At 43.1% G+C, this 24,411-nt stretch overlaps 2 protein-coding genes and 1 long non-coding RNA gene across 5 annotated transcripts; 1 reads left to right on the forward strand and 2 right to left on the reverse strand.

The window, feature by feature from the left end:
• Positions 1–2,750: 2,750 nt before the first annotated feature.
• On the reverse strand, positions 2,751–4,282 carry LOC310845492. The gene is made up of 2 exons (XR_014564803.1): positions 4,177–4,282; positions 2,751–2,911 (listed from the first exon to the last, which is right to left on the reverse strand). It is a non-coding gene; the product is annotated as an uncharacterized lncRNA (long non-coding RNA).
• A 5,497-nt stretch (positions 4,283–9,779) lies between these two features.
• LOC310845395 (DPY30 domain-containing protein 1-like) lies at positions 9,780–15,208 on the reverse strand. 2 transcript variants are annotated; one of them, XM_083740543.1, is made up of 6 exons: positions 14,189–15,208; positions 13,511–13,702; positions 12,810–12,932; positions 11,864–11,959; positions 11,054–11,170; positions 9,780–9,998 (listed from the first exon to the last, which is right to left on the reverse strand). In XM_083740543.1, the coding sequence occupies exons 2-6, from the start codon at positions 13,655–13,657 to the stop codon at positions 9,945–9,947; spliced, it is 537 nt and encodes a 178-aa protein (XP_083596669.1). In that variant the 5' UTR covers positions 13,658–13,702; positions 14,189–15,208; the 3' UTR covers positions 9,780–9,944. The 2 variants fall into 2 exon arrangements, with proteins under 2 accessions (XP_083596669.1, XP_083596670.1); XM_083740544.1 differs by having other exon boundaries at positions 14,204–14,357.
• LOC310845391 (uncharacterized protein) lies at positions 10,386–23,246 on the forward strand. 2 transcript variants are annotated; one of them, XM_083740532.1, is made up of 5 exons: positions 10,386–10,406; positions 19,658–19,821; positions 19,934–20,056; positions 20,251–20,358; positions 22,599–23,246. In XM_083740532.1, the coding sequence occupies exons 2-5, from the start codon at positions 19,669–19,671 to the stop codon at positions 22,962–22,964; spliced, it is 750 nt and encodes a 249-aa protein (XP_083596658.1). In that variant the 5' UTR covers positions 10,386–10,406; positions 19,658–19,668; the 3' UTR covers positions 22,965–23,246. The 2 variants fall into 2 exon arrangements, with proteins under 2 accessions (XP_083596658.1, XP_083596659.1); XM_083740533.1 differs by lacking the exon at positions 10,386–10,406 and adding an exon at positions 16,348–16,820.
• The last annotated feature ends 1,165 nt before the right edge of the window (positions 23,247–24,411 follow it).

Raw genomic sequence — 24,411 nt, forward strand, 5'->3', positions numbered from 1 at the left:
CCCTTCGACTTGGTGGGGAGAGGCAACCCCCTCAAATATTTCAGGGGGGGTGCGAAGGGACTTCAGCCCCCAGAAGTTGGCTGCTATGCAGAAGCATATTGCTTCTGATATTGGAGGTGATATAGCTGCCACTGATACCTTTATCCTACATGAATTTGTCTAATATCCTCCTTTATCACGTTGGTGGCCATCAACAAATTCCATAGTTTAACTATGCGTTTGTGAATAAGTACTTCCTTTTGTCTGTCACGAACCATTCTTTGGGTGGCTTTCTGCTTTTGAATTAAAGAGAAAATACTTTCCACTATAGAAAAGTCATCTGCTATGCTTGTTCTCTGAATTTCAGTTGTGTAACCATGTTGCAACAAGGATAACAAGTGTTGCAGCACCTTGAAAGCTAACAAATGTTATGGCGTGGCACAATTCGCAGCCCTAGCTCGGAGAAAATGTTGGGGTAAAAAATGGGCCACATTAAAAAAAAAAAATTACAGGAGAACAGGTTTAAGTGCCCTTCATCATATATCTCACACATGAATATGTTTTGCGACCTTTTAGTACCTGGAGATATATGATGGAATTTGCCTTGGGGTAGGAAAATGTCCCCCAACTGTATGTGAGTTAAGAAATTTGTTTTGTTTTTCAGTTTAGGAAGGCCACTGTTCAGCACCGAATACAACTTCTGAACGTTTCGCCAAGCCAGCTCTATACAGGGTATATTTCTGAACTCTAATCTGGAGGTGACTGAAGTGGCCAAAAACTATTTCTGAGATGAGGATGTAGCTGATAAACCAGCTGTGTGGCTGAAATGCTTATGGTCCTGGGCAATTTCACACGACCTGCTTATTGAGTATTCCTTCTGACATGTCTGTGGGGAGGTTAGGTGAAGCTGCATCAAAGCAAGCTTTTGAGTTCATTTTCCCATTACTTTCCTTATCACTAAAAGCCTAGTCTTTGGCAGAAGCAGGTTTGTTACGCAGGTCCTGATCAACTATAATTGTGTGTTGTGCATTTGCTAGTCTGTGATTGAATTCCACTCAAAATTAGCAACCGTCTGGAAGCACCTGCTACCCTTCTCCCCCCCCCCCCCCCCCGTTCTTCCTTCACATCTGCATGAGTGGAGCAGCGTTGAGAGAAACTACAGAGTAAAAAACGCTCCTCTGCTACTGCCAGTACTGTGAATGCGACTCAGCCCTTAGGCCTGCACTGAAAGGAACGCACATGAATGCAGCCAGAATTAATTAAATGTGTGCCTAATTGCCATTCTACTTTTTCAGGTTCTCCAGGTTTTCCCTCTGTCTTTGATCATTAAAGCAGATCTCACAGTTTCTGTGCCTTCTGCACTGTCCCCCCCCCCCGAAAGTGGGTACATGTGAACTGACACTAGTAATTTTTTTGTGTGTGTGATAAGTATCTGGGAAATGTTACCATTCTTCTAACAAGGGCCTAGACCAACTCTAAGAAATCTTTGTGGGTCAAGCCTTGGGCTGCTCTGGAATGCAGTCAGACCAAAACCTGTCAGGGAATCGTTGGGGGATAACAAGATCGGTGGGCCTAACTAAGGGCCCATCTGCATAGATTCAAAAAATCCAGATTTTCAGTATTCTGTCATCTATAAGTCTATACCTGAACGCCTTGTATTCTGATTGTACCCTGAAAACCTGTTTGAATAATCCAGCATTTCTGGATCTACTCTCCACCTTTCCAGAATCTGCAGTGACCACATGCTGGTTGGTTGGGTGGAGATGTGTACAGGGTACTCTGTTTTGCTGTTGATCCACCTGTAGTTTGGATGGGTCCCTCTAAATGCCGCTTGTTGGAAATGGTGGCTATCAAATGAGAGCCCTCTGAAGATGGGTAATTAACATAGATGGCTAGACCATGCTTGCTTAATGTAAGGTTACCAGATTTTGTTCAATGAATCTGGGGACACTTTTCAACTTCAGCCGGAATGAATGGATTTTGTCAGGGGCTGATTTGTAAATCTGGGGACTGTGCCCGGGAAACAGAGACGTCTGGTAACTTAGCTTAATGAGTATTGATGGCTGGTGGCTGCCATTTATTTCTCATATTCCATCTGCTTGGGTCTAGTTAGATTAAGGACAGCTTCGTTGTCCTGAAAGAGCTTGAAGACTTCACAGCTGGCAAAAAGCAGCTACCCCGGGAAGGTTTGGTTAATGCATGCTCATCCTGTTTAATGATTAGCAATGTGCCTGGTTGCTAGCCTATTCCTCTGTGCTCAACTTGTAAACAGACCTGCATTACAAAAGCACCAGGTGTCCATTGAATGACCATGCAAAAAGCTGACCCTGCAACTTCCATTGAAACATTACCAAGTAAGATAGCATGGAGGATGCTGTTCAGACTATGGACACTTATCTAAGGCCACCTCCAGATTGTCAGAATTCTGCGGGAGGGATTCAGGTACCTACGCGAAATTTAGATTTGCATTAAAGCGCTCTGTTGCAGCAAATACGCTGCAATCAACCTCCCCATCAACATATTGGAACAAATGTGCAATAAAAAAACAAAGTCTAACCTCCTGTGTCAGCTTTTTGCAAGCAAATCAGGATGAATGCTTGTTAAGCGCTGGAGGAACCCCAAGCCCATGAAGGACCTCCAGAGATACCATGTATCCAACTATGCTCTTTCGGATGTATAAGAGAGCAGCTTATGATGCTATCATACAGAGCTGCATATCCATATGGGCCATTAACAGCAGCAGAATTGCAGTAACACACCTGAGAAGCATCTTAGTGTGACTTTCTCCTGATATACGGTACACATCTTGGTATGCAATTTTTCCTAACAGAGTATGACTACAACCTTCTGCCCACCACCCAAATAGATTTATTTTGTAGCTACTTCAAAGGAGCCAACTTGTTCCAACTTTCTTTTGAAGCAATTCCACCAACTGGTAACAAAGCCAGAAATTTAAAACATTAGAAGAAGGAGAAAGCCGTTTGTCAAACAGATCAAAACAGTTTACGGGAGTTGAGGGACTTTAGACATTTACTTTGCTCAAATGACCTGTGCAACTTGTTCTGGACAAGATGAACTTTAAAGGGGCTGGTGTGCAAATGAAGTAAAAACAAGGAAGGATCCTACATCTGGCAGATGTTTGCTGTTGCTTTTATATTGATAATATTTCTATTATTGACCATGTCGTTTGCTGACAGGGAGTCCTTGGAAATGAATGTAGGGGCATTGAACTCAACAGTGACTGTGCAAACATTAAAGCAAAACCAGAGCCAAAGGACACACACCTTCCAGACCCTCCAAGTGTCCCTATTTTCCAAGGACAGTCCCAGATGTACAGAAGCCATCCCGGTTTCTGACTTGATCCCAGAATTTCCAGCTTTTCCTTAGGATATCCCTATTTTCATCAGAGCAATGTTGGAGTGTATGGAGTTATGTAACCCTTAAGCCTTTAGAAGACATCTGAAGGCAGCCCTGTATAGGGAGGTTTTTTATGTTTAATTATGTTTTAATATATGTTAGAAGCGGCTGGGGCGACCCAGTCAGATGGGTGGGGCATTATTATTATTATTATTGAATAGGGGGTCCCTGTTTTCACTGAAGAGATGTTGCCGTGTATGCCCGTCCCAGTCCGCATTCCCTGTCCTCAGGCCACAACCCTCAAAGGCCCTGATCTGTGTTCTCCTCCGGTGTGTTTGCCTGGCTGTTGCCTGCCTGGATGGATGGAGGATACAGAAATGTGTTCAAGGTGTGGTTGTGTGTGGAAACCTATGTGCTCAGTAATGTTGCTCCACTCACTTTTGCTCCTGGTCCCACCTGCCACAGATATACAGCACACCCACCCACCCCAGGTTGTCTGTGAGGTAATTTGGTAATTTGCTGCTTACCATCCAGGCTGCCGGGTATTTCACTCTGTTCCTACTAACACCTGAACAGCCTTGCCCTCCTCTGAAATACTTTTAAGTGTGCACATGGGCCAGAGAGTATTTCCCCTTGTTCTTGCTGATAATGGGATTGTTGATTCACTGCTCTGACATTTTGATACTGATGTTTTATTATGAAACTGATTTGAATTATTTCTTCTATAGATAAGGTTGCATTGGTTTCCCCACAACATGCTTTCATGCAAGCCTTTTGGAAAGCCATATCCTGAGTGCCTCTCCCTCACTGTATCTTTTATTTTGATCCTCGTTCAGTTACCTTGAAAACCAAGTGACACATAACGTAAATCAACATAGGCGGAATGGGTGTGCCAGTTCTGCTGCTCACTGAACTGAGTGAAAATGCCGAGGATATGGGCAGATACTGAAAAGTGAGGGACCGTAAACAGAGAACAAAATGAGCAACTTTCGTCCATTTGTATGATGCAACTTAAAAAGAAAAAGTTCAGGGCATGAAGATCAGCAGCAGTGAAAGAGGTAAAATGGAAGACTTTGAAGAAGTGACATAATGGTATTACTTTGCCCTGCTGTATTGGGAACCACCATAGCTCATTGGTGGGTTCTCTGCTTTGAATACAGAAGGTCCTTGGTTCAATTCTCCGCTGTCACAGAGCATTCTGGTTAGCAATCATACTGTTCAAAGTTGGAGTTAACGCTTTATTAGCAAAAACACCATCTCCACAGACTTGACTGAGTGTCTGGCCTAATGAGCAGAGCAGCTCATTCCTGGTGGTCTTACTCCATGAAAATCAGTTGTGAGACTGATAGTCCCTCACAGCCATCTAAGTCCCCTTCTCATCAGGGCTTTCCCCAAGCAACCAGAGACTGCATCTGTGCATCGTCAATATCTCCTTCACTGTTTTTGTGCCTCTTCTGGTTCTGGGAGACCAGGGAGGGTTGGAGCTTGTCGCAGCAAGAGAAAGAGACACCCATGATCTTCACCAACCTGACTCATCTCTGCCTCATGGCCTCTCTCCCACCTGCTTCAGCTTCTGCCTCTGATTCTGGACTTTCCTCTGTCACAACTCTCCCCACTCACTAAGCCCTGTTACATCTTCAGCTTCTGACACCTCCTGCTCCAAGTCTTTTCTCTCTTCTCTCTCTGATCGTCCCACCAGCACTCCCCAGGCTCTGAGCATTCTTCCCTTGGTAGCTCCCCAGCTGGTTCCTCCCATCATTCCTCTGTGTCCAACCAGTCCATGACATCAGCATCTCCAGGGAGAGCTTTATTTTTTAAAAGTCTATCTCATTTGGGCAAATGTTGTATTTGTATCTGTCAGTGCAACCCATCTGTGTGTGGATGAGTGAAGCCGCAAACTGTGGAGTCAGCAAAGTGGAGGTCCAGCTCACACTCATTCCCAAAGTGATCATAGGGGGCTGTGGCTGAGCTGGGCTCAGGGGAAGAGTGTATCCTACCAGGGCTTTTGCCCACTAAACCTCATGCAAGCCCCTGTGATTGACTTTGTTGGGGCTGGAGATCTAATATAGCTCCGGCTGTGCCAACCTCTACTTCTACACAGATGGCAGAAGATGTTCCTTCCCCAAACCATGCCACCTGTATCTTTTAAAAGACAGAGGAGAGGGAGGAAGAGCAAAAGTTAGGATACATCCTATTGCTTTGCCCCTTTGCAAGAAATGTGGGAGATATGGGGGTGCAGGAAGAAGAAGCCTTCTTCCTTCTCTTGGGTATCCCTTTCCCACCATGATGAGTTGTGGGCCCTATTAAATATTTGGCCTGGGAAGGGGAGGTGTCCAATATTCCAAATGTTTCAGTATTCCAATATTCCAAAATAAGGAGAGTTAACAAAGCAAGTTTCACCAACTGCATCAGTACTCACTTCCAAGTGCTGTTAAATTTAATTGAATTCCTTCCATTTAACTTCCATGTTTGCTGTTACAAATGAACGCTCTGCAAAGCACGCTATGCTCATAACCGGTCACCAGTGCTGGTTTCTTCACAAGTTTACAGTTATCGGCTAAATAAATAAATCCGTCCACTTCCCACCCCCTTTTTGCCTCTGTCTCTCCTTCTGATCCATGTACAAATAGCAAAAACAACATTGTTTGAGATAATAATGAACTAAGAGGTGTGCTGCAATGCAGCCAATAGCCAGTGTTCAAGAGCCTGTTTGGGAGGTGGGGTGAAAACACAAAGGAACGATTGGCCGGTTTCTTGCCACACACCCAGAAACTCATCTGAGACACAGCTGCAGGGAACTGGAGTTGTTTGGTGTCACAGAATGTGATTTATTTCTGTGATCTGGGTCTGGGTTTGCTACTTGACTCCTCTCACTTTCATCCTGCGGTTTCTTCCCCTGCAGATCCTATTATCAATCAAGCCTCTTGCATTTAACCACAAACACATTGCCTAGTGAAGGACTGAAGAAGTGCATTTTATCTGAGAAGAAAGCAAAATCTTTTCCCACAATCGGATAAGATTATCATGGGAGTGTACAAACAGCTTCCCAGGTCATGCACAAATCCAGTGTCTAATATATACCTATATATGGTTAGTGAGGCATGGGAGTCAATGAACTTAAAAGGTAAAGGGACCCCTGACCATTAGATTGTCGTGGCCAACTCTGGGGTTGCGGCGCTCATCTCGCTTTATTGGCCGAGGGAGCTTCTGGGTCATGTGGCCAGCATGACCAAGCTGCTTCTGGCGAACCAGAGCAGTGCACGGAAACAGAGTGTACCTTCCCGCTGGAGCGGTACCTATTTATCTACTTGCACTTTGACGTGCTTTTGAACTGCTAGGTGGGCAGGAGCAGGGACCAAGCAATGGGAGCTCACCCCATCGCGGGGATTCGAACCTGCTACAAAATATTGAATGCGAATTGAAGTTTATGAGCTTAAATGCCTGTGAGATGCACATATCCACCCTAGCTATTTGTCCATCGTCAAAACAAGGTGGATGGATCATACGACCAGTGTGGCTTGCAGTAAAAGTTATACCAGCAGTGGGCAAGCACATACAAGCCTCTAGCGTTATTTCTATACATGGGTGCATGGACACCCTACAGACACAGTGTATGAACCAGTCTGTTCCCTGAAGTTGTGTGAGGAACTCACAATGGCTCTTAGATCATTATGAGCCAGTTGTCAAGTGTTGGTTGCCCAGCACAGGAAACCCACATTCAAGTCCCTGCCGTATTCACGTCACCGATACATCATACGGCCTTGGGCAAATCTCAGGAAGCGCAATAATACTGGTGCATTTCTTCATTTTTTCTGACAGCAGGTAACAGGCTTCCTTTAACTAGTACTCCAAAATAGTTGTTAAGTGACACCTTGTAATCTACTATTGCTCACATGGAAATTTGCATCACGCATTACAAGAAGCGACGGGTCACTGCATTTGTACAGGATGTTGCCCACAGCTTCTGTGAAGCGTTTCAAAAGGCAAGGTCCATAGGGAAAGATGTGGTGGAAACAAACCTTGGAGCCTCAGCAAATCATTAGTCCCTGGGTATGCGTATGTAGGGTTGCCAGCAAGCCCGCACTTTTCTGGGCCAGCCATTATGGGTTCTGGGCCAGCTAACTGGAACAGGAAAAGTCTGGAAAATGAGTAAACTGGGATTCTGCAACAAGCGTGCCTAACTCTGGTCCATGGCTTACCTAATTATGCTGGGTCCCGCTCGGTCAGTAGAGCATGAGACTCTTCATTGCAGGGTCATGGGTTCGATCCCCACACTGGGTAACAATATTCCTGCATTGTAGGGGGTTGGATGAGTCGGTGCTTGTGGTCTCTTCCAACGCTATAATTCTATGATTGTACAATGCACCAGAACCCATCCTGCCTCCACCCCGACTTGCCAGACTCAGCCGTGCATTGGCTCTGGCCCATCAGGTTCTGTCCTGGCTTTGCCTGTTCTGCCCCAGGCCCAAATTTTTTGAAGTCAAAAGTTGGTAACTCCAGACTCTTGATCAAACATTATGAAAGATACACAATTGGAGCCATTGTGTTGATGTAGCAACAATATCTTTTTTCCGTCTACATTATCCAGATTTCTCTATATTGACATACTAGGCAGTTTAATTCAAAATGGCACCGTTCCTGGAAAATGTGTTTGTTTCATCATTTCCTTGCGCAGATAACCCAGGAAGTACTTGTTCTACAACTACAGCTTTAATTAGGTTAGCTTGTATTGCTCTGCACAATGTTTTATGAATAGATTTTTGTTGCACTTACTGATATGGTGATTATGAATATGTGAGCTATTTGGGGCACAATATAATGGAAATATGACATACAAATAAACATAATCTGTGTTGATGCAATATTTGGCTAGCCAACTGCATTTGGATATTCTCAGGCCATTTGCTTCATTGCGGCTGTACTGTAGCTCTTTGCAAATGTCTGCAGAGTTGGTATAACCGTGGGCCTAAGGGGCAGCCGAATCCTGTCTGCCTGTTTTGCTTTGGGGCACGCCTGCCTCCCTCACTCCCTAGGTTTACCTCACCTCCATGGGTCGGACAGAACGTCTAACTTAAATGTAGGTTTATAAAGCCCAATATGCACTTGCCCATAACATGAAACCTGGTAAATTTCCCATGCCTGGTATTACATGTAGTATCCAATATATGGATGTGAGCTGGGCACAGGGTTAACCTCACTACCCCACTCTACGTTGATGGCAGCCACTTGCCCAAGGTAGGAAAAGTGGCCTATTATTTAACTGCGGTGCAAATAAAATCCTAAGTGTTCAACACATGGGAAAGAAAGTCACAACTGCGTTGGCTAAGGTTTGCTCAATACACATAAGCTTCTGCAATGCACGCTCTTAATAAAGAACAAGTTTATGTGTAACTTCCATTTAGTGTGTGGATACGCACACAGAGAATTCCAGCTTTGAAAGGAGCCCATCTAGTTACACTGCTTAATTCAGTTTGACCTTATTTTGGGCCTCATATCTGTTTTCATCCTTACTAGTAGGATGGCAACAGCTGTGAGGAGCGTATTACTATCAACGCATTCTTTTCAGTGTCTGCGTAAGGGGTCTCAGGTTTAGCTAAATAAACCTGCAAGAACCATTTGAGGGGGAGGGAGAGGGAGAAATCCACATATCTGGACATATTTTTCAAACAGCAACACCACTTCATCCCAATATAATCATATAATCCTAAAATAAAAATAAAAACCATACTCCACCTATTTTGTTACTAATATAAAAGGGGCAACTCTTCTGTTTTTGGTGTCTTCTGTGTACATGTGTCTTGTTTTATTTCAGAATTTCACAGCAAAGGAAGCCAACTGGAGTCCCATTAGGGAATGCAAATTCCCCAGGTGCACACCTGAAATGTTGGGGTCCAAATGGCACAAAATATGATAAAAACATGGCTTTATGCTGATGCCTGTGTTAAGAAATGAATTTCAGAGTGTCTCTAGTAAACGTTTGTTGTTATTGATTCCACCCACAAATCTGTCTTGTTCCACCCATGAGTGACCATGTGGAATTCAGGCATCCCCAAACTCGGCCCTCCAGATGTTTTGGGACTACAACTCCCATCATCCCTAGCTAACAGGACCAGTGGTCAGGGATGATGGGAAATGTAGTCCCAAAACATTTGGCAGGCCGAGTTTGGGGATGCCTGATGTAGATTCTGTCAGTGCCAGTCATGACTCCTGACCCATTAGAATCCGCTCTGCTTCTGCTCTCTCTGGTCTTCCCCAGAGAGGCAGTGTTTGGAAGTCTATGACATGGCAACCTTGGGCACAAGCTCACTGCCAATACAACAGAGAGGACCATCCTAACTTGAACCAGGTCTTGCTGTTGGGCTCTTAGTTCTGTTTATTCCCAACTAGTGATTGGGTTATATTGTACATGAAGGCACTGCCTCATCCAGTAAATAAATAGAAACTACCTTATACAACTTGCTTTTATTTTATATTTTGGTGGTGGGAGTTTGCTCTTTAGCTGCATTAATTCATTGTATCAGTAGCCCTAAAGCAGATACCAGCCATCCACACCTGTAGCAGCCCTTGAAGTTTCTGGAATAAACAGTTGCAGGTGAGAAAGATATCTCTCAAACAGGAGACTCTTCTCCTTCCTCTGTCTCAGCTACTGTAGTCAGTGCATGCTAGAAGTCAAGAAAATAGAGAGGAGGAGAAAGAGAGAAAGTTATCACTTACTGGAACTTTTAAAATGATCTGTGAAAAAAGCAAAAAAAAAGTGTTTAAATGGCTGTCAGACTACTCAGTAAACAAAAACTCAACTGATTGGCTTGCAGGAGAAGACCAATCAGGCTCTAGGAGGAAGTTAATCAGCCTATTAGGCTGGTAGGATCGGAGAATGCAACAACTGATTGGCCTGCAGGAAAAGACCAATCAGGCTCCAGGAAGGAAGCAGAATCAGCCAATCAGATGGGACTCATTGTGTAAATAATGTATATAAAAACCTGAGGTTTGGGGGGCAATTCAATCACTGTTTTACAAGCTGCGATAAAGAGCATGAAATCACTGCAGGACTCTGAGTATATTTCAGGTAGGTAAGCATCAGGGGGAAATCTCTCTCTTTGGTTATTCAACCACTCCCTTTATTAGCAGAAAACCCCTTGCTTTTTTGTTGTGTTTGTGGCAGATTTTCTGCCATCATATCTAGTTTGGCCCTATAATAACCAGGGCACCAGAGAGTATTCTCTCATTACTGGATCCTTGCATTTTGCCACTTCAGGCGGGATGGGACTGAGGTTATCTCCTCCCTCCACTCACCCAGACCATGTGCAAGTATTGGTCCTCTGGAGACAAAACGCTTGAAAATGACTGCCCCAGAAGAGCAGAGGTGAGCAGCACCGCTCTCCTTGCTTTCTGCCCACACTCTAGTATTCCAGAAACCCTGGCATGAGTGTCACACAAGTAGCTCACGCTCTCAATGGAATCACGCACTGGAAATGAGAACTAACATCCAGAGGATATGGAGATGGTGGTCACTACTTAAGTAGCTGTAAAAGGGGATTAGGAAAATTCACGGAGGATAATAAGACTGTTGGTCATATGAAACCAACAACGCCATGGGATCTCTACATTCAGAGGCAAAATGTCAATGAAAACCAGTCGCTGGAGAGGAGCAACAGGAAAGGGCTCCTGCCTTCGTGTCCTGCTAGTGGCCTTCTTAGAGGAATCTGGTTGTACTTACGTCAGATTGTTCAATTTCATCTATCTCGTCAACTCTGCTCAGATGAGGAGCCCCATATTTGTCGGTCAGCTCAGCTAAGGTTTTCGACGGTGTCTCTTTCTCAGCAGCTGCCTTTGCCTACAATGCAAATTCCATTTTCAATACCATGGTGAATCCAAGCGATTTTACGATGTATTCAGCTGAACAAAGCTGTAAATATGTAAGCACACGGAAATCAAGGCGCAAGCCATTCCCCAGCTCCTTTCTCAGACCATTGAGCTGAATGGGCAGTATCTCCTGTGCACAAAAATTTCATTGAAACAAATGGGACCTGTTTGAGACACACAGCAGAACTTGAGACCCACTGAATTTCTCCCTCTATTCTCTGAGCAATGTGACTAAGACAATGAGCCACCATAGTCAGCAGAGGCCAATTCTGACTGATTAAATGGTTGCTTGTTTTTCAACGAAAGCATAAAAATGTCTTCTTCGGGAATAATTTAAATAAATTGGTGATATGTAACTTCCCCCTGCTCCACTGCCCAGCAGCTATTGGCCCTTATTGTTATTGCACATGTCCTGTTTTAAAGGATGGGAAAACAACTATGGCTTGGCTTTATGTGCAAACTCATCCTTGACCATGGTTTGCTTGGCTTTCCTAACCTAGATGCTCGCCAAACCTCAAATGCAGGAGGCAAGAACACTTGGGGGGGACCCAGATCACAGGAGAAAGAAGCCATTCAAAGCTGCTGGAACATAATTTGGGAGACAGCTATTTGATGAGTGTTGGCATGCAAAATAGAAATGATCATCAATGGCATTTTATCCTACCTCCAACTCTGCTTGTAGTTTCTGCTCCAATAGAAGCTCTTCTTCTCTTTCTCTCTCTAATCTCTCTTGTTCTTCCCGTTCTCGTTCCATTTGTGCCTGCAGCCATATCATGCAAAAGTGCAAGTTGGTGAAAAGGAATTTCTCCCTTCATGCGCTAGTCTTTTTCTTTCTTCTTGATTTGAAGGGAGTTTTTGCATGGCAGGTGGGAGGGGGGTGGCATTAAAAAAAAATGAGACCCACCAGCCAATTTAGCAAATTGAGCCAACTTCTCTGGTGTTCAGTTTAGATTGGTCAATGAAAGTAGAAATCATATAATTTTGCACTTCCTTGCTTTAAGGTCACAGAAAAATTTTAAATCTTATGCCTTCGTTCCATGTTTAATCAAGGGTCCCCCCCCCCAACCTATGTATGAATAAATAGCTTATATCATTTAAAAAGGACCAGTTGGCTTTGATTTATGAATTGTGGGTTGGGATTAGAGATCAGCCAAAGGAAAAATATCCGCCCATCCACACATGGGGCACACAAAGGCTGCAATCCTATACACAGGTACCTCAAAGTAAAGCCTACCGAACTCAGCCAGATTTACTTCTCAGCAGACTTGTACAGATGTATTAAATGAAATTGCATTAGCTAGCGCAAAAATACATTTCTGCCCAAACATTACAAACCCTGCCAGTGTCTTTTAATTCATCTCTGAGATATGAACTCTCAAAAATTATCAATGTATGACCTCAGAACATTCAAAAGAATCCCTTGTTGCAGGCACAATGCTCTTCTGTTCATAAAATGGAAGGCTCCGGTTACCCCCTGGAGCCTTCACAGGGATGCTAGCCACAAAGGGGGGGGGGGGGAATCAGATCTTTATAATAATGCCCCCTTCTGGAAGCACTCACACGCAGCCTGGGCTTTTTGACTGTTTCTCTGTTTGGTTGCTCTGCCCTACCTGCCTCTCTTCTTCAAGCTTCTGCTGAAACAAAAGTTCTTCTTCCTTCATTCTTTCGATCATTTCCAGTTCTCTTTTGGCCTCCTCACGCTCTCGCTCCAGATCTTCCCTTTCCAGTTTCCTCTGGAAATGATTGTTTTTTCAAAAAGTCAGCATAAGAGAAAACAGAAAAGGAGATACAGAGTTTCACATCTATGAGTAGCAAAAAGTTCAGGCGACAGAAAATGAGAGGCTCAGATCTATTGCTAAGCAAAAGTATCTGGACTTTACAGTAATGTCTTGTCTGCTTACAAATATGCAAGCAGAGCAAGCAGAAGTGCAGTTCCCAGCCTAATAATAATATTAAGAAATTAAAATTTAAAAAATTGAAAATTTTGCTTGTTTATGACTCTCTCTAGCTGCAGAAAGGGGCATAGCTCAGCCTTGACATCTCTATGGTATAAAGCTCTGCTCAAGCATTATTAACAATGGCAGTAGTGAACACCTTTAATTTAATAACAGGAATGCCAGGACAGTATGTGTTATCTCATTCATGGCTCTAGGATTATCAACTGGCCATTCAGCAAGCATCAAATGATGCAAAGCCGATACTTGTGTTTTCACTTAACACGCACAAGACTGTTCCCATAATATAATAACCAGCATTAGCATTTAATATTTGAAGAGCCTGACAATATTAAGTGTAGAAGCAGAGGACTCACGTGAAGTGCATCATCCATATTTTTTCGATATTTATAAATCCACCATGCCAAGTACAGGATTGGGTCTGCTGGCCGACGTTCTGCCACCTCGGCAAGGCCCTCTGCCAAGCATTTGCCTAGGCATTTTTTGAGATATGCAGTCTCCATTTTCAGTTCTCCAAGTATCTGTGACGGCAATTAGTCCTTTTGGATCTAAAAATGGTGGCAAGCAGTGGGAGGAGGAGGAAAACATTTTGAATAATAGATGTACATTACAGTAATTTAACAAACAGAAATGTAAGCTGCTTTGACAACCTTTACCAGTTTAAAAAGTTGCCAAGATATTTAAAGAAACCAATAAATTAATAGCTAGCTTTGACCTGGGTGGAAATCTATGATTAAAGGGTTGCTCTGTAGAACTTAAAGGCTGCAATTCCTAAGAGTTTGTTTCAGGTTAGTGCTATCCACCCCTGAAATCCTTCTGCATAAGCCCCGTGAAAATGGACAGGAGCCACAGAACAGAACAGAAGCCAGACTTTGGGATGGATCAGGCCCATGGTAGGTAATCCAACCACATTGATGTGTAAACTGACCTTCATTTGAATTAGCTCAATGCAGATTCCAGAACCTATTCAAACTAAGTGGGTACTAAACTGCCATTTGATATCTACTACTAAAGAACATGGAAAGAGTACTTACTAAAAGACAACTCACACTTATATGAAGAGGAGAACTTTGTACCTGATGCAAGGGTGACCAAACCCTTGCTGGTATTTTCTTCACTCTTGTCTAGAAGAATAAGCTCTGTGTGTATCCAAAGATGGAAACAGTTAAGTCTGGATGCTGCTGTTTGGTATCCTAGCAACGGACCAGTGTTCTAGCCCTATGCTGCTATCTCCCTGAAGATTCTGTATCTCTTTCCTTCTTGGATACATAGTATTTCTTTGTGTTTTTTTATTGTTATCAATTGGAAAAAGGAATATATGAAGTTGAAATGTTTACACTGCATTACTTTATATTTGGATATCTGTATTAATGTGGGTAATTATAAGCTTGAACATTACTGCATTCAGAAAAGGAATGCTTTTAAAAACAAACCTCCAACTTTGAAAGATAGGTTAAAAAACCCTTTTATTCCTTTCCTTTTCACTAAGGTAAACACATCAGTATTCCACTTGCAACAAGAAATGACAGGTACTTGTTTTGACCCACATTATACAAGCATCTATCAAGAAATTAATGCTAATTTCAGCCTCCAGTATATACAGCTAAGCGGTTCCCTTAGCCAATTAGCAGCTGCAACCAAAAGGTAGGAATCATACACACTGTTTAGGCTGTTAAACTGGGTGCCAGACCCCTCTAATCCCTGGATCCAGCAAGTGTTAGAATTTAATCAAGGCTTCCATTTCATGGAATAGCCAAGCTAGCTTCCTAGTGAGGGTGATAGCTTGTGTGACAAGCCATTAAGGGGGATTAAGGGGTTTGGTGTGAGACAGCAGGTGGGTGGGGGTCCTTCCTTCAATAGATAAAGCCAGGATTTAGAGTAGAAAGATTCAGAGCAGTGATAGGACCTAGAAGTAAAGTAGCAAGCTGGAGAAAGTGTCAGAGAGCATTGTTTGATGTCTGTTTGAGTCCAAGGCTGCAGTTATGGGAGAAAAAAAGGTGATGAGGCTGGGATTGTAGGCTCAGTGTGAAAAACCCATATATCATAAAGACACCAAAAGGAAACATGAACCCCGGGGGAACACCTGTTATCTTGCACTGCTCGAAGATTGGAGTGACATGCAACAACACCAAAGAAGGAAGGGGACACATACAGAAGTGATACAACTTCTGTTGGGCACACCAAGTGTTCACAAATACAGATGTTCAGAAATAGCCGGTGGACTTCCACAGCAATCTGTGAGGAGTGTTCTACCACCACATTTCTTTCTCATGCAAGTTTGTGCAGGCTTTTGTCCTGCACTCTTCTTTAGAAATCCTAGAATAGTGATTACTCTCAAGTGGAGCTGGGCCAAATGCTTTTAATCACTATTTTGCATTAAATGTCCCTGGCCTCAAATGTTACAGTCCAATCCTATGCATGGTTACAGAACAATAAACACAGCTTTATCTAATGCTGCTTACAGTTGCAGGTTTAACATACCATGTAGTAAGCCCCAATTGGATACATTGGGGGTCAGTTCAGGGTAACTGCATATTGTATTTAGTCAGTGATTTTTTTCCTTAAAAAAATGTTTAGGGGTACTCTCATTTTCCTACTTATATTGAAATACTCCCCCTCAATGAAGCCAAACTTAGATTCACAAAATGTTTAGGGGTATGCGTCCCCCTGTGTCCCCCAAGAAAAAAAGCACTGGATTTAGCTGTTAGTTACTTTTCAATCCAGGTTCTCAATGTGTAACTCAGCTGGTTAGAGCATGGTGCTGATAACACCGAGGTTGCAGGTTCGATCCTTCTATGGCACAGCTGCATATTCCTGCATAGCAGGGGGTTGGACTAGATGATCCTCAGGGTCCCTTCCAACTCTACAATTCTAATTCTAATACGTAAAAGCTATAGACTGCAATAGTACACGGACAATGCCTTCTGGCTTACAACCCAGGCATCTGGGAATGGGTGAGGTGTATTGCGCATTTGAATTTCTGCTGCGGGTGCTGGTTTTATTTGTAACTGAAGTCTATATTTTGTTTTAAGTTTTTGGCTGTGTGTTGGTTTTTTTTAATAAAAAATGTCAAATTTACACTGTGTACATTTCCACCCTGGCACTTTTGAATGAAGAGCGGGTCGTAAATACTTTCAATAAACAAAAATGTTGTTAAAAATTAACCATTTCAAAAATCGTGCTGTGCAGCTGGATTCCAGCTCGAACTCTTCTTGCACAGCAGCGCCTTCCAGACCTGGAGAATTGGGCTCTGCTGTCTCCTCCTATGTCCATCTCATGTACAACCAGCTAGCGTGCTTTTCTGTTTCCACGGTAATAATACACAAAACAGGATATCCCGACGAGAACAAAGGGATTCTCTGTCTCTCTCTCTCCTTTCCTATCTCCTTGCTGCAGGCAGGGAGACAGAACGGGACCCGGAAGACGACAGCAGCAGGGCTTCTCTTCTTTTCAACCCCACCCCCTTCTTATCTCTTGTGATGCCGGGAGACGGAAACAGTAGGCGTGCGGCGATTAAGCCAATGAGGCGGCAGCAGCAGCACGTGCGCGTGCAGCCGAGAGGCTTGTGGACGTACTGCGCCGCCTCGCGGGCGGGGCTGTGCCGAGTAAGGCGTCCCGGTTGCTAGGAGACGGAGAACCCGAACCCTCGCGATCGGACCCCATAAGGTAGGGTGCAGTCCGGCGAAACTTAAGCGGATTCGCAGGGGCGCTTGGCTGGCTAGTGATACGGTGCAGATTTATTTATTTACCTTGGAGGGGTAGTAGCATTAATGTCATTTATAAAGCTACCTAAAGAAAAATTAAAAAATTCTGTACCGGGCACACATTTCGTTTCTTTTTTTCTGAATTAATTTTTAAGTAGACTTTAAATATAAAGGGTTTATTTAATTGGCTGCGGTGCAAAAGGCTTCCTTGCAAAGTTTTAAAACTTTTTCTCTTTGGTCCCGTAAAAGGTAAGGCATTGTTTGGCGTTCCCCAATCTTTGGGGCAAGGGACGCGGGTGGCGCTGTGGGTTAAACCACAGAGCCTAGGACTTGCCAAACAGAAGGTCGGCGGTTTGAATCCCTGCGACGGGGTGAGCTCCTGTTGCTCGGTCCCTGCTCCTGCCAACCTAGCAGTTCGAGAGCACATCAAAGTGCAAGTAGATAAATAGGTACCACTCTGGCGGGAAGGTAAACGGCGTTTCCGTGTGCTGCTCTGGTTCACCAGAAGCGGCTTAGTCATGCTGGCCACATGACCCGGAAGCTGTACGCCAGCTCCCTCGTCCAGTAAAGTGAGATGAGCGCCGCAACCCCAGAGTCAGTCATGACTGGACCTAATGGTCAGGGGTACCTTTACCTTTTAATTTTCGGGGCACCCACCGGCTAGCAATCACAGTTTCTTACCGAGTCTTTGGAAAAGGAATGATCAGGGGTGTTAATAGAATCACACACTCAATCATGGAGTTGGAAGGGGCCCTGAGGGTCATCTAATCCACCCCCCTGCAATGCAGGAATCTTTTGCCCAAGGTGGGGCTCAAACCCACAGCCCTGAGATTAAGAGTTGCATGCTCCACCAAATGAGTGTAGCCACAGTTCCTGTGAAGGGCTGTCAGGATCGCCAAGGTGATGTGATCATTGTGCTATGCAAATATTAAGTAACTGGTCTTTTCTCTTTTTCCTGCTCCGTTTGCATATACAGTGGTACCTCGGGTTACATACATTTCAGGTTACAGACTCCGCTAACCCAGAAATACTACCTCGGATTAAGAACTTTGCTTCAGGATGAGAACAGAAATCGTGCTCCGGCGACGCGGCGACAGCAGGAGGCCCCATTAGCTAAAGTGGTACCTCAGGTTAAGAACAGTTTCAGGTTAAGAACGGACCTCCAGAATGAATTAAGTACTTAACCTGAGGTACCACTGTATTTATCTCCCATTGGATTTGTGGGAGGCCTCTTCCAGCATCCCTCCTGTGCATGCAGAGGTGCATCGGCAGGGCAGCTTCTTGTCCCAACTAGTTTAGCTCCGGTAACTATCTATAAAGGTAAAGGTACCCCTGACCATTAGGTCCAGTCGTGGCCGACTCTGGGGTTGCGAACTGGGGTTTCGAACTGCTAGGTTGGCAGGAACAGGGACCGAGCAACGGGAGCTCACCCCGTCGCGGGGATTCGAACTGCCGACCTTCTGTTTGGCAAGTCCTAGGTTCTGTGGTTTAACCCACAGCGCCACCTGCGTCCCTGCTAACTATCTATACCCATATATATATATTACAATTTTAATAAATAATAATAATGTTTTCATTCACTGCAGAAAGCAAAGTATGCTTTGAAAATACAGCTGAGATGTGTATAGGATACTGTTGGATTGGAATTTAGGGGATGAGGAGGTTAAGTGTGTAATGATTCGCTGGGCAAAGGATGTAGGACATAATATACTATTTGAAGATTGGGAAAAACTCTGGAAGGAAGGACTAAATTTCACGGCGTGTGTAACGGTAAAGGAAAACATAATGAAGATGTTTTACAGATGGTATTTAACACCTATGAAATTATCAAAAATGTATAAGGTGGATAACAAGTGCTGGAAATGTAGGGTTAGTGAGGGTTCCTTCTATCACATGTGGTGGGAGTGTGGAAAAGTTAAACAGTTCTGGGGAAAAATCTATATAGAACTGAAGAAGATTTTAAAATATACGTTTCCAAAGAAAGCAGAATTTTTCCTACTAGGTATATTGGGTTATGAGATAAGAAAAGAAGATCGTAGATTAGTATATTATGCAGTTACAGCAGCAAGAGTAATGCTGGCCCAGATGTGGAAAAAGCAGGAGACACCAACGGTGGAGGAATGGAGATTTAAGCTGTTGGATTATATGGAATTGGACAGACTTACAGGCAAAGTAAGATACATAAGAGACCAAAAGTTCACTGAGGATTGGGGAAAATATGTAGATTACTTGGAACTTATTAGTCAAGGGAAAATAACGCTAAAGGGATTTAGAGACGCACTGTGAAAGATTGTGAGTTATTGTTTAAAGAGAATAGGAGACTAAATAATATGTAAGGTTAATATACACTAAGAAACGTATATAAAAAGGTACAATGACAATATATACTAAGAAATGTGTAATTTAAAGTGTTACTTCGAATGATTTTCGGGAAAGCTAAAGGAAGTTTTGAAAATGAAGATTAAGAAATGTGACCAAAGTGAAAATTAAGTTTTTATATATTTCTCTTACTTTTATTTATTTCTTTATCTTTATTTGTCTGTGTAATACTTTTACTTTTGTATATGTGTGTGTGTGTACATATTCTTTACTTCCATGAAATAAAAATTTAATAAGGAAAAAAAAATACAGCTGAGATATAAGAAAGTGCAGGGAGGACGTTGGCAAAGGCAGAAGGTAAAGAAACATGATTAGAGTGCAGGATCTTAGGAATTATTTCCGGAACATTGATTTTATTAACGTGGAAGGAAGGGATGTGATCTGGCAAGAGTTCACCCAATGTACCATATCCATGCAGAGCTTGGCACAAGATGGGGATGGATGTGAAATACCTCAAGGAACGCATAGGAAGATGTTTGGTTGAGGGACTTGCGGAAGTGGCGGACCGTCGGCCTGTGGACCCAATCGATTTCCTGGCACACTTTATTTACAACTACAAGAACAGATTAAATGAAGAAGAAAAGGTAATGCATCTTTTCTTAATTTAAAAGCAAACGCTGAAGAAAGCTAGCATCAAGGAGACAGGATTTCCATTAATCCTTTGTGCGTTTCCCCAATACTTTGTGCTTTTTTAAGAGGAGGGTAGAGAGGGCCGAGCTGGAACGTGAGCATGAAGAAGCCCTTGCAGAAGCGAAGAGGATAGAAAAGCTGAAAGCAGAAGAGCTCCTGGTTGCCAAGAAATTTGAAAAACAGCAGCAGGTCTGAAACCGTTTCCTAAGCAATATTAAGTTTACCATATGAATAGGTGAGATGATCTGTCATGACAGCAGAGGGCCCAAAATAAGCCAGTAATACCATTGTAGTGAATGGCTATTGGGTTTTAAATGATGAGTGGCTGAGACACCATCAATCATTTGTTTTAGTTAGCTAAATCACATTTTTATTTTATAAAGATCATTAAAGAGCAGCAATCCAAGAAGACAACTGCAGAGTTATCTGGGAAGGATGGAGTACCAATTCTGCAGAGTATTGAAGAAACTGACAAAAATCATATAAATGAAGTGAGTAACAACATGTATGTGGGTTTATTGTCTCAGAATTCCCTTTTAATAATGAAACTGGGTGGTTGAGTTTTTCAGTCTGAGAGTAAAATGAGGCCACCAAAAAATAAGGGAGTAGTTTCTATATACCCAGGTATGCAGAAGTATAAAAGTGTGTAAATGAAAAAGCTTTCTTTTTAAATAAAACAACTGGTCTAAGACCTTCCACGAACTGTGACCTTCCAAGAATGTGGACACCGATATAAGAAAACAGAGTAACTAATTGTTTGGTGAATGAATTTCTGGATTCTCAATGAACACTTTAGACAGGAGCTCCTTTGTCTTTCCTATCTCTATTGCTTGCAGTCAGGTGTGTAGCTGGCCAGTTACAGCTCTAATGAAATCCTCAATTTCTCCATTATTTTTTATGGACATTTCTCACTTCCATCTGGGAACCTTAGGACAAAGGGAAGAAGCTGAGCAGATTGTATGAGTCTAAAATCTAAGTCTCTAGTCAATGCATGGAATCAGATGAATAAAATAAATTGAAAGAGAGAGGGAATTAATTGGTGTGTCAAGATCCTAAAAGCTTATAATATTCTAATGAATAACATTAGTTTTGGATGAGGAGAGATGTAGGTCATGAGATTAAAGTCTCCTCCCCAGACTATACACCACTCGCCTCTCTTCTTTACCCTGAAGGAGAGAAAAAAGCCACTGTGACCTCATTATGATGCTGCCTCCCTAAAGGAGAGAGGCTGTCCACTGTGATCTCATGATGATGTTGCCTCCTTGAAGGAAAGAGTCTGGCCACTGTAACCTCATGATGATGCTGCCTCCATAAGGGAGAGAAAAAAGCCACTGTGACCTCATGATGATGTTGCCTCCCTCAAGGAGAGAAAAAAGCCACTGTGACCTCATGATGATGTTGCTTCCCTAAAGGAGAGAAAAAAGCCATTGTGACCTCATGACGATGCTGCCTCCCTGAAGGAGGCTGGCCACTGTGACCTCATGATGATGCCTCCCTAAAGGAGAGAAAAAAGCCACTGTGACCTCATGATGCCTCTCTGAAGGAGACAGGCTGGCCACTGTGACCTCATGATGATGCTGCCTTCCGGAAGAAGGGTGGCTGACCAGTGACCTCATGATGATGTTTCCTCCCGGAAGGAGGGAGACTGGCCACTGTGACATCATGATGCTACTGCCTCCCGGATCGAGGGTGGCTGGCCACTGTGACCTCATGATGATGTTGCCTCCCTGAAGGAGAGAAAAAAGCCAGTGACCTCATGATGATGTCTCCTTAAAGGAGAGAGGAAGCCACTGTGACCTCATGATGTTGCTTTCCTAAAGGAGAGTTTACCACTGTATATACCAAGCACCCTGCACACACACAAAAAGAATATTCTCCCCAATTTTGTAGTCTTGGACATGCAAGGAGGGTAATTTTATTAGAAACATTCAAACATGCAGTGTTACCAACTCTAGTCTGAAGAGGTACAGTTCAGGAGGGAAAAATAACCAAAGCTCTCATCTAGTGTACTTTTTGTTTTTGCAGATAGGCTGTTCCATTCTGGGTTAGGTCCGATACTGGGGGTTGGAAAGGCAAGGTTGAAAGGCCACTTCCTGTAAAGTGGGAGTAGCTACCTATCGCTCTCCAACTTAACTTAAAAATGGAAACATCTGCAACATACGCAGAAATGCAACAACACTGTTGGATCACCCTGAAACAGGAAAAACAAAAACAAATGGAAACTATAAGTGTGAAATCAATCATCAGTAGGAGAACAACCAATATAAGGAGAGAGGAAATGAACATTTGAGTCAGTGGGTGGGTGGAATGCCTGTATTCATAAGAACAGAAGGTTCACTAGATAAGAACGTTGTTTTCTTACTTTATTTATAAGGGAGTATTCTTTATTGGGTTGTAAAAAAGTACTGCCTCTCTGGGTGGGCATTCTTCCTTGCCCAAACAGTCCAGCATATGCCACGCTGGCTTGAGGACTCAGTGAAGATCCTTATGGCCAAAGACTACCTTAGCTGAGGTTGAGTTATTATGAACATTTTATTATTTATTAAATATTTTTGTTACAAAATAATTGTATTTTTAATATTTTCTTGGAAGTCGCCCAGAGTGGCTAGGGAAACCCAGCCAGATGGGCGGGGTATAAATGATAAATTATTATAACTGATTTCAAAAGGAGAATTTTCATGGTGGTGTATGTCCCTGTGCTCATGTATATGATGTTGATTTGTATTAACAGAAGAGAACAGAAGAGAAGGATGTGAGGATTCCAGAAAAACATGAAACTACTTCTGAGTCAAAGAAAGAAACCTTAGAAGACAAATTGGATCAAGGTTACATCAGTGTTGTAAAGGCTGAATTGGGTGAGACACCTGGTGAGGAGAATATCAGCACAATTCTCCAGGAAGGCTTGACAGAGATAACCATGGATGAAGATTTTAATCGGATTCCGCAGGAGACGATGGATGATGGAGGTGAAAGCCGGTTGGAACATGATGAAGTAAATCAGAATGAACATGATACAGAAACAGAAGATGACACGGAAGATGAAGAAGCCACTCCAGATGAGGAATCCAAATCCAGTCAAGAGCTGAATTTGGAGTAACAGTGCAATCCTAACCATGTTTACTCAGAATTAAGTCCCATTGAGTTCAGCAGGACTTTCTCACAAGATGTTGTGCATAGGACTGTGACCCAAAAATGAAAGCAGCAGCTTCTGAGTTGGTTTAGATTCTTCCGTTTCTCTAACTTGCAGTGTTCTGGGTTGGATGATCAAGGTGTTTCTACTACAGTTGTTGATTTCAGTAGAACTAAACCGCAAGAGTCCTTTTAACTTTGACATTTTCATATTAGGGAAAAGGTCATGCAAATAAAATTCAGGTCTAGATTTGTCAGTTTTCATTACACTTTTTCAAGACTTTATTACTCTTGAGATATGCATGATAGACTTACTCAGCTACTGTACTGTGCTTCTTAAAAACTCAATGGCGGTTGTCACATATCTGTCTCCACTAACTACCAGATGGTGTCGCCATAGCTTTGGAAACCAGGAGATGAATGATTGTGGTCTTTTATCTCATTCCCTGTTAAATTAGAAAGTTGAAGCTAGAAAGGAATATTTACAGAGGTAATTAAAATATCTGAGACAAGATCAGTGATAAACTAAAACTAGATTAAAACACACACCAATATTCTACATACAGGGGATGCTTGTCTAAACAAAACATTTTTAGTAGGTGTCCAAAAGGGTAGTGAAGGTGCCTGCCTGGTGTCAATAGGCAGTGAGTTCCATAGCATAGATGCTGCCATATTAGAAGATGGATTTCTTACCAGTGCAGAGCAGGTATTATGTGGCACCACCTGTAGCAGTGCCAGTTCTGCAGACTGAAGCGGTTGAGTGAGTGTATGACGATCTCGCAGCTAAACTGATCCCAAACAAGCCAAACCCTTCCAGTAGCACCTTAGAGACCAACCAAGTTTGTTATTGGTATGAGTTTTCGTGGACATGCACACTTCTTCAGATTGGTATCTGAAGATGGAATACTGGAAGGAATTTTTATTTTTATTTTGTTTTGACTAAGGCAGACCAACACGGCTCTACCTGTAACTGATCCCAAGTTGTTAAAGGCTTTGCATGCTAACAGCAACACCTTGAACGGGGCTTGATAGCAAATCAGCAACTGTTGTGCCTAACAGACACCCCACACACAAATGCCACCCCCCAGTTTTGCTCCTTTTGCATGCATGCATGCAGTCACATCGCGCTCTCACTCCTCCTACACTGCAAAACGACCATCTGCCCTTGATGCTTCCGTTGAAATCCCTGCATTGCAGCGGGGTTGGACTAGATGACCCTGGGAGGATCCCTTCCCAATCAACAAAGGAGATACAGTAGCTCAATTCTGTAGATCACCTTCGGGGTCCCTTCCAACTCTACAGTTCTGTGACAACCGGGTGGCCACCTGCCATGAATGCTTTAGTTGAGATTCCTGCATTGCAGGGGGTTCGACTGGATGACCAGTGGGGGTCCCTTCCAACTCTAAAATTCTACG

The sequence above is a fragment of the Podarcis gaigeae genome (assembly GCF_964106915.1).
Source record: "Podarcis gaigeae genome assembly, chromosome: 5".
Classification (NCBI taxonomy): Eukaryota; Metazoa; Chordata; class Lepidosauria; order Squamata; family Lacertidae; genus Podarcis; species Podarcis gaigeae.

Coding starts and splice junctions, on each gene's coding strand:
- LOC310845395 (XM_083740543.1), bottom strand. CDS start 13,657: ATGGAGACTGCATATCTCAAAAAATGCCTAGGCAAATGCTTGGCAGAG. Junction 11,960..12,809: donor AGCTTGAAGAAGAGAGGCAG/GTAGGGCAGAGC, acceptor ATATGGCTGCAG/GCACAAATGGAACGAGAACG. Junction 11,171..11,863: donor AACTACAAGCAGAGTTGGAG/GTAGGATAAAAT, acceptor TTTGCATTGTAG/GCAAAGGCAGCTGCTGAGAA.
- LOC310845391 (XM_083740532.1), top strand. CDS start 19,669: ATGGGGATGGATGTGAAATACCTCAAGGAACGCATAGGAAGATGTTTG. Junction 19,822..19,933: donor GATTAAATGAAGAAGAAAAG/GTAATGCATCTT, acceptor TGCTTTTTTAAG/AGGAGGGTAGAGAGGGCCGA. Junction 20,057..20,250: donor AATTTGAAAAACAGCAGCAG/GTCTGAAACCGT, acceptor TATTTTATAAAG/ATCATTAAAGAGCAGCAATC.